The 9,008-nt window shown below is 37.7% G+C and overlaps 1 protein-coding gene across 1 annotated transcript in view; it reads right to left on the bottom strand.

Moving 5' to 3' along the window:
- Nucleotides 1–1,005: 1,005 nt before the first annotated feature.
- Nucleotides 1,006–9,008, bottom strand: part of LOC18431266 (eukaryotic translation initiation factor 6-2) — a 32,589-nt gene continuing 24,586 nt past the window's right edge. The window contains exons 7-8 of the mRNA XM_011623914.3: nt 2,698–2,808; nt 1,006–1,455 (exon numbers count right to left, since the gene is read on the bottom strand). Of these exons, the coding sequence (XP_011622216.1) occupies nt 1,198–1,455; nt 2,698–2,808 (369 nt within the window). The 3' untranslated portion in view covers nt 1,006–1,197. The remainder of the gene's footprint in view (nt 1,456–2,697; nt 2,809–9,008) is intronic.

The raw sequence follows: 9,008 nt of genomic DNA, 5'->3' as shown, positions 1-9,008 counted from the left end.
TTTATTTTAATATCTAAATATAAAATTTGAAGATCAACTTGAGGGTTTCTCGGCATCAAAACATCTTCTAGTGAATTTATGAGGTGCACCTTAATTTGATTGTTTAAGACCTCAACCTTATTTTAAACTTTTTCCATTAAGAAATATAAAGAACTCCATAATGAAAAACACACATATACATTTAAACTGCATACAATCTACTAAAACGGCTGCAACATTACGGATGTAAAGTGCAGTTTACATAAGATGTCACCCTAAACAATCAAAGTGAGGCGCCCCTCTTAGGTCTCCTAGAAGATGTAGTTTGGGTGCCAGGATGCTATAATCTAAATACGGCATTCTCATCCACGGTTCTCCAAATCAAGGTAAAATAGAAACTGGAGAAACATATAAATGGAAGTTTAGGTTTTCGGAAACAAACGTATTTGCTCAGGTTTTAATACAAATGCTAATCTGCTGGCTCACAGGGCCACGTCGTGATTGACGGTGGCTCTATTCTTTCCTCTTTTGTTTCGCTTCTTTCTTCCCATGTTCTTTCTTTGGTTGTGCTTTTTGCTTTTGCTTTCTTGTATTGTATTTTCACCATCTCTATGAATCTCGCACTTCTCAAAAAAACAAACGTATTTGATGAACATGGCTTTTCACAAAAAGCTGTTTTAAGTATATTTGATGAACATGCCTTTTCACTAAAAACTATTTTAAGTAGGTGCAACGATCATAGCCGTAAATCCCCTTCCAAATCATTAACATTGATGTTGGTTGTTGTGCGCAATGGTTTTTTTCTCCCTTTTCAACCATGACACAAAACACATAAATAACAAAGTAAAAATATAAATAAATAAATATAATAAACCAAAAAATACGGTAAAATGCAAAATCATTCTTAAATACTAAGGTTCAATCCAACTGGCCAGTGTGATAAGACAGGTAATATAATCAAACGACTCACCTTGTCAAGACCATTATGAATCAAATCCACAGAATCAAAGAAATAGCACCTCATCATGTGTACAGTTTTTTCTGCATTACTATAAATACAAGTCCACTACATTATAAAGTGCGAAACTAAACATCGATTTAAAAAAAAAGCCCACCTGAAAATATAGAAACAGGGGCTAATCTAAGTCTGAATTTCTTAGGCTGTTAGCATTACCGCATTGAGTAGCACAAGAAGAATCAAATGGTATCTCGAATAACTTAGACAAACGTGTCAATAAGAGACCTCCTCATCTCATCAACTATGGCAGTCGGTTGGGCTTCTCTGAGCTTGAACACGCTCTCAATAACAGAAAGCTCAGTTGCAGTGGTATCTGCCCCACAAAAGGCAGTCCAATCGTTCACACAAAGGCCAGCTCCCACCACCTCACTTCCCCTGTTAACAGTGCCAGCAACAAGAGGCACCTGTAGAAGAGTCGAAAGCTCATCCAAATCTTCAATGGAGGTGTGGGGATGGACCTATTTTTTCCAAGAGAACAGGAAGAAGAGGGTGACATCAGCTTATAAAAGAACTCCGGAGAAATAATTTCATAAAAGTAAAGCTTCATCGTTTCGTTTTGTTTCCATCTACAATTTGCAAAACGAATGTGGATTGTTTTAAAATTTACAGAAGCATAGGAGTGCGTGTGCGTGCGTGTACGTGTGCGTGTGCGTGTGCGTGTGAAACAAAGCAAGGCAGGCAGCAGCAAGAAAATTCCTGCTGCCCATTACTCTTAGGAGAAGATTTTCCTGTAACAAGTTCCAATCAAAAGTATGCGTGACCTGTTTCTGACTCAAAAGACAGTAATCAAATATGAAAATGACATTCTAGTCCTTACTAAAAGTCCACAACTACATGATTAAGTGCATAAAAGAAACTGTCAGATAATGACAAAGGGAAAGAGAACCCAAGTTGAGTCAGCTGTATACTTGCAGCCTTGAATTTCACATTTCCCTCAAAGAACATATGTAACGTGCTAAAAGGCCAATCAAGCTTTGTTCCAGGTGGTTTGAATTAAATACCAATTCTTGGCAGGTTCTTACCAAATCTAATCAAACCACCATTGAACTTTTGAGTGAGGCACTTGGACCAGATGATGGGCTCTTTTTTTCTTGTTCTTTTTGTTTCTCTCTTCTTCTTCTTCTTCTTCTTCTTTTTTTCCTTTTTTTTTTTTTTTCTTTTCTTTTTTTTTTTTTCTTTTTTTTTTTTTTTTTTTGTGTGTTTTTGCGAAAACCATGGACCAGATGATGGTTCAGATCATGAATATGATAGTTCAGGAACTTTTTCTTATACGAGAAAGAAACTGGAATAAACCAAACAATCCATAAGGAACTGGCAATTCATGGTTTCAACCCAAATCGTCCTACTGACTGATTCATTAGTGGACTGGAACATGAAATCATGCAGTTCGGGTTGAAACCAGTCCAAAGGTCAGTTTCAGCTAAGTTACCAATTACCTAGCTTACACTATCACACATATTCCAGCGCTAACGAAGAACAACTACCAATTTCTATAGATATAATAGCGCAGCATATGTTTCCAACAATACAATGGTGCCATTTCCTCTTTCGATACAATCATATCGAAACACACAAAAGGGGAAAATTGGTGAACAAAAAAAACGGAAACATACTTTTTCGGTGTTTGCTTTTTAGATCCACATATATTGGAAGGGAAGATGAAAAACAGAGGAGAATTTATTCATTCATTTCAAACTTACCAGGCCACCCATGTTGGAGAATGCACAATAACTACCCACTAGGATATTACCCGCAATGGTCTGCCTGAAAACTTCAACACCAAGGACATCCGCAATCAACTCCTCTGTTAACTGGAATTCATTTGGCATTGTAAGTCCATTTGTAAATGGAAAACAAAAACAAAAATAAGTGCAGACAAAAAAAAGAGCACCTAGAAACGGGTGCATAATCAAAACACAAAAAAAGAAAAGGAAATGGGAAAAAAAAAATATGAAACATCCAATGGATAATATATAAAGGCTCATTTCATTTCCCACACAATTGCAATTGGATTTTGAACAAGTATAATCTGGCAAATTACACAAGGAAAAAGTTTATATAAGGGTGAGACCCAAACAATCAAATTAACACAACTCAAAAATGCACAAGAGGTTGTTTCAACGCCCAAAAATCCTCAAATCACTTATCTCAACCTCAAGATATATGGACACGAGGAAAAAAAAAAAAAAGATGACTTTAAGTCTTGAAAATAGTGCATCTTGTAATGCATTTTCTAAACCGTCAATTTTCTAGACTTTCAAGTGTCCATAGTCTGCTAGATCTACACCATTTTTGAAGCTTTATATTTTGTAATTAGAAATAAAAATAAATTTTCAGCCCATTATAAAGATTTTCAGTACTGAAACAACATCTTTCAATATTCAAGACATGCAAGTGTCCATATTCTGCTCGATCTATACCATTTTTGAAGCTTTATATTTTGTAATTAGAGATAAAAATAATTATCAGGCCGTCACAAAGATTTTCAGCACTGAAACATCTTTCAACACTATTTGAAGGTGTGCCTTCTTATGATTGTTTAAGGCCTCAGCCTTAAATAAACCACACCCATAACTTTATAAAGGTATTTGCTTTCAAGTTACCAAGCAAAATAAAGAAAAATTAGAGGACACCTATTATAATTGCTTCGGAAACCATTTAGAATGGTTTCCTCAAGAAAGTCCAATGCACCTTTCTCTCTCTTTCCACCATTGCCGTAACACAATATTCACAAAATCGACAACCACAACCACTGAAACCTCCCACTACCACCACCACAATTGCTACTAATACCACCACTACATGCCGCCAACACCACCACTATCATTGCACCGTAGCCACCACCATTGCCACCACGACCACAACTAACATCATACCACAACCACGATCTTACCACCGCAATCACCATTAGGGCCATCATCAGGCCATGCCAACCCTGGCCCAGGCTCAGGTCCGGCCTGAGTCACTAAAGGTCCACATGGCCCTAGCCTACAACAACAAGGCCCATTGGACGGAAGAGACTCGGCGTGGGGTGTACTAAGTCTGGTTGAAGTAATATCTGGCAATTTTACTTCTTTAAATTTATTTTTGTGATGTTCTTTTATTCCTATAAGCTAAAAAAAGTCTTTAATTTATATACACCGCGCTTGATCACATAGTCCTACTTTCATTGGTATCAGAACTCGATCTACTTGCTGCCCTATTTTTTTTATTTCATTATTTTTTGGTGAGTTGGGAATGAGAAATAAGAAAGCCAAGGACTTTTGTCGTTAAGTGATACACCTTCGGAAGAATTATTGGCAAAATCAAAACACCGAAAATGCACCATGCAGAATGGGGTATTCTGTGTTGTTTTGAAGCAATGATATGAAGAAGATAATGATGTATTTCATTGATGCATACTTCAGTGATATTATGTGTTTTTAAAAGTAGGATCCACCTGCAAAATTTCAGTGGGAGATCTTAGGGGAATGAGAGTTTTGGACTCATCAATGAAGTGTGCCAATTCTGACCCAACAAAATCCAAGAACTGTCCATTGAGTTGCATGAATTTTTCCACCAATCATATGACTTTATTTTTAGCTGAAATTTGATTGTAACTCATCAAATTGAGTTTATTTTCAAACAAAAATAGTTTCATGAAAAAAAACCCTTGTGGTTTGGGAGATATAGTCACTTTGTTGAAAAGTGCGCAAGGGTTGTTTTTTGCAATGAAAATTGTTTCAACGACTTGGAAGTCATGATTTTATTTGTATTCTTAACAAAATGTTTTAAGGCCCACACTAAGTTTCTAGATTGTCATTTTGAGTCTAGGTTCTAATAAAAATTATTTGAGAGATATCTATGGGAAATAAGAAATAAAAACTTTGGATTGAAGAGAGGTCATCCTAAATTTTCTGCAGTTTGGTGTGTTCTCATTGAAATATGAATATTTATATTTATCAAGCCTACTTAACAGAGTGATATAAAGCCTGTATAGATATATTTGTTGTCATTTTGGGTCTACTTTCAAACAAAATAGGTTTGAAAGGGAAACTCCATAAGAGTGGAGAGGAAAAGCAATTTTATTAGATAGTATTCATCTTGGAATTCTGCAGTATGATATATTTTGTAACGTAAATCTCACTTATTTATTTTTCTAAAGAAAAATATTATTTGGGATTCATACCATAAAGTTATGTTTTAGTTTTGAGTCTAGTTTTCAATAGAAAAAGTTTTAGGATGAAATCCTTTATGAAGTGAGAAACAATTATTTTTATTGAGAGGAACTAAGCATTATTTAGGGACGCAACCTGATTTTCTATTGTGAAAACTGCATAGTGACATGAATGTCATTAAATCGAAGACCCACTAAATGATGTGATTTAGGGATGGAACTGAGCATTATTTTGTATTTTTTAGTCTATTTCAATGCTCAAAAAGTTTCAGAGATAAACTCCTTATGCGTTGAGAGATATTGTATTTGTATCATGGGATACTCATCTTCTATTCTGCAGTAATTAAAAGATGTGGCATGTTAAGGCACATCTTTGTACTCCTCATAATGGAAGCTCTATTTTAGGACTTATTCAAAAATTTTATAATGTGCCATGAGTATGATTTATAATAGTAAAACTTCAGAGAAAGGTAATACAAGGTTGGCAAGATGTGACACTCCATGTGAAGAGTGTTCAATCTAGGAATTACAGAAAGAAGAAGAAACACAATACCTATAAAAATGTCTTGGTTTCTTCACAATGCAGGGATATGTAGAGAGACTTGATGACAACATAGAAACTCTAAAGAAGTAGAAATAAATTTGAAATCTTTGGAATAATGGAATGAAGAAAAGTATTCTTTAATATATGTATAGTAGAATCCAAAGATCGAAGAGGTGGATGCTTCATCGACGCGTAAAAGATGATGACCGAGTGTTTCTTCATCAGTTGTGTGATCTTCCAAGTTCACAAAAGTTCATCAGCAAGTAAAAGCAAAGAATTAAAAAGCCTAGGTACCACACTATACGGTTTTGAGGTATGAAACCTGTCCCACATTACATGGTAAGGTCATATAGGGAAAGAGGATTCATTAAATTTTTTTATGTTTTACATCTTTGATTATATTTTAGATGTTTGTTTATGAATATGAATGGAGTGTATGGACATTAGGAAATAAGCGCAAACGAGTTTGAAAGAGCCAATTTTTTTTAATACCCTGTGTTTTAACACCTCTTTGTGCTTGTAAGAACAAGGAGATGAAACACGAGAGATGGGTGTGGCTCATTCAAATATATAACCACGAAGAGAGTGTTCCGATGGAACCTGGTCTTAGAGATCATCCTCTGAATAATATTCAATAATATGATGCGTTGCACGTGATGACGATCTCATGAAGAAGTCCTCCATAAAAGTCCTCCATATTTGCCAAAAAGAAGTACTTTTGTCAGGTTTTAATAACCGTTCTTTAGTCACGCTTTATTTTTTATAAAATTATAAGATGCACTTTATAATTTGTTTTGTGGCTATAAACATGACTTGGTAAGTAATTAAAGGTGAATGCGGTAAAAATGATTTATGACGACTAGGCATGTATTTAAATTTAAATTTGATCATTTGTGAAAAACCTAAGTCTATGGATATGGTATTGAGAAAATCCCATAATCTTACGAGGTCCACTAAGTATTTAAAAAAAATCATTCTAAACCACTATGTTATTTTCTAACTATTGTTTGTGTTAGTGTAGACACCCCATTTTAAAACTGACAAATTCTGTAGTTTTCCTTAAAAAAAACTGGCAAATTCTATAGTTTTCCTGAACCCTTAGGACCACACTATCCTAGTGAACCCCAAATCATAAACCACCATAGTTCAAACTGTCGATCCTATGATCCAAAACCATACTGCCTACCCTGTGACCCAGAATCCTGTAGGTACCCTCTTTTACCAAAAAAATCACTAAAAATAGTAAAATAACTCTTGTTTACAAAAATTTTCTCCAAAAGCATCACAAAAGCCCAGTTTGACCCGAAAGCGTCACTTTTTGGCAAGACAACTCACTGACCAGTCCTGAACAGGAATCTCCCATTTTGAGCAGTCAAGGCTTAGGTGACACTGCCAGTATCTCCCAACCTAGACAGACCTGAAATGGATGATTTTTGGGAGGCAGCATCTTGACGACAGAAGAAGATGCCCTGCACTAGAAATTTTAGTTTTCGAGCAGTCCTGACCTAAGCGACACTGCCAAGTGTCGCCCAACTCTGACTGCCCGGAAATGGCAATTTTCGCATGCCAGAGGTCCCCCCAGACCAAGACCTTCGAATGGCAGATTCAGGTTAGGTGATTTGCTGGTGATGGTAAGTTGTCCTTTTCAGTCAATTCCCAGTATATAAAAATGAAAATTCGTGGGCTCTTGGGGGGGCTTCCTCTTGAATTAGGTACAAAAAGAGTTAGGACATAGAAGAGTAAACCTTAACCGTTGACCAGAGAAACCCTAAACCCTAGTTCTTCAGCTATCCTTAGGGCAAAAAACCCCTTTCAACCAAACTAAAGTATGGTCAACACACCCATTCAACCAGGCTAAGGCCTGGTCAACATATGGAGAAAGAGAGGCAAAGAGGACACCGATTCTTATACGGGCGAGCCCTCGAAGGCTCAATAGTCCTGGGCCATCTAGCCCGGTTTGGTACACTTCTTTACTCTTCCTTGCTTCCTTTTCTATTTTATTTCGTTTTAATTAAGTTAGATTAGTTTTTATCGCTTTTATTTCGTGTTTCGTATTCGGATTAACGATGACGCTGCCACTGATCTGAGAGCGGATCCACTCGTTACTGAGTACTGTAGATCTAACCTCCAATCAGAACTAGATTTTCCCCACATTCTCTATCACTTTTCTTAAAAATCAGTTTGTGGTGTTCAAATCCAAGTTCGTTTGCAGATCTCTCCGATTTGCACTGTAAACAATTTAGCACCCACCGTGGGGCATTTCGAGCTTGATCCGAGCTCCAAAACACGAGTTTTTATTCACCGTTTTTACTCTTTTTTTGCACTGTGTGTCTGCATGCTTGCCACTTTCTTTTTTGTTTGCATGCGTCTTTACACACTCTTGGACACAACGGACCGGGAATGCTCAAGAAACCAACAAATATTTTCTAAACCCCCAAAATCCGCAATAACTACATGAGGGGAACCTAGCATTGGGAGTTGTGGCAATTGGGATTCATGTAACTTTAACTGTGAGCGCCCCTCCGTAATCCTTTGCCTCAAAGTAACTCCACACATAGTAAGACCTGGTAAAAATCCTATAACAGGAGGCCAGGACCTACGTGGGGACCCACTCAGACTAGCCGCATTTCAATAGTTAGGAACCCACTCAGACTGAGCCTACCCATAATTTAGGCAAAAGTTTTCGAGTGTTGTGTTTGCTTATTATAGTTGTTTGATCATTAGATCTCAGTCCGGATCCGCTTCTGGTCCGAACAGAAACTCTTTGGGTCCAAGTCCAAGCTTGTACCCAGCCTAGCCCAAGTCCGAACGAGGTTCACACCCAGGTCCGAACCTAGGCCCCCTTTTGGTCTGAGCCAGGGGATCGTGCCTAAACCAACTTTGATCCAGTCCGGGTCCACACCCGGTATGATCTTCAAAACCCTCTTGGTCCAAGCCCAATCTTGTACCTAGCCTAGCCCAGGTCCGAACCAGGTTCACACCCAGGTCCGAACCAGGTTCACACCCAGGTCCGAACCTAGGCCCCCTTTTGGTCCAAGCCAGGGTTCGCGCCTAACCCAACCTTGATCCAGTCCAGGTCCACACCCAGTCTGACCTTCACAACCCTCTTGGTCCAAGCCCAGGCTTGCACCCAGCTCAGTCCAAGTCCAAACCAAGCTCACACCCAGGTCCGAACCTAGACCCACTCTTAGTCCGAGCCAAGACTCATACCCATCTAGTCTAGATCTCAGTCTAGGTTGCATAGGTCTAAGCTTAGTGTTACCTCTAGAGCTAGACTAGGCTTACCATGGTTCAGGGTCTAAACCAAAATC

This window comes from Amborella trichopoda, chromosome 2 (genome assembly GCF_054954075.1).
Source record: "Amborella trichopoda isolate Santa Cruz 75 chromosome 2, AtrichopodaSantaCruz75HAP2 v2.0, whole genome shotgun sequence".
NCBI lineage: Eukaryota > Viridiplantae > Streptophyta > Magnoliopsida > Amborellales > Amborellaceae > Amborella > Amborella trichopoda.
This window is presented reverse-complemented; position numbering and strand designations above follow the sequence as displayed.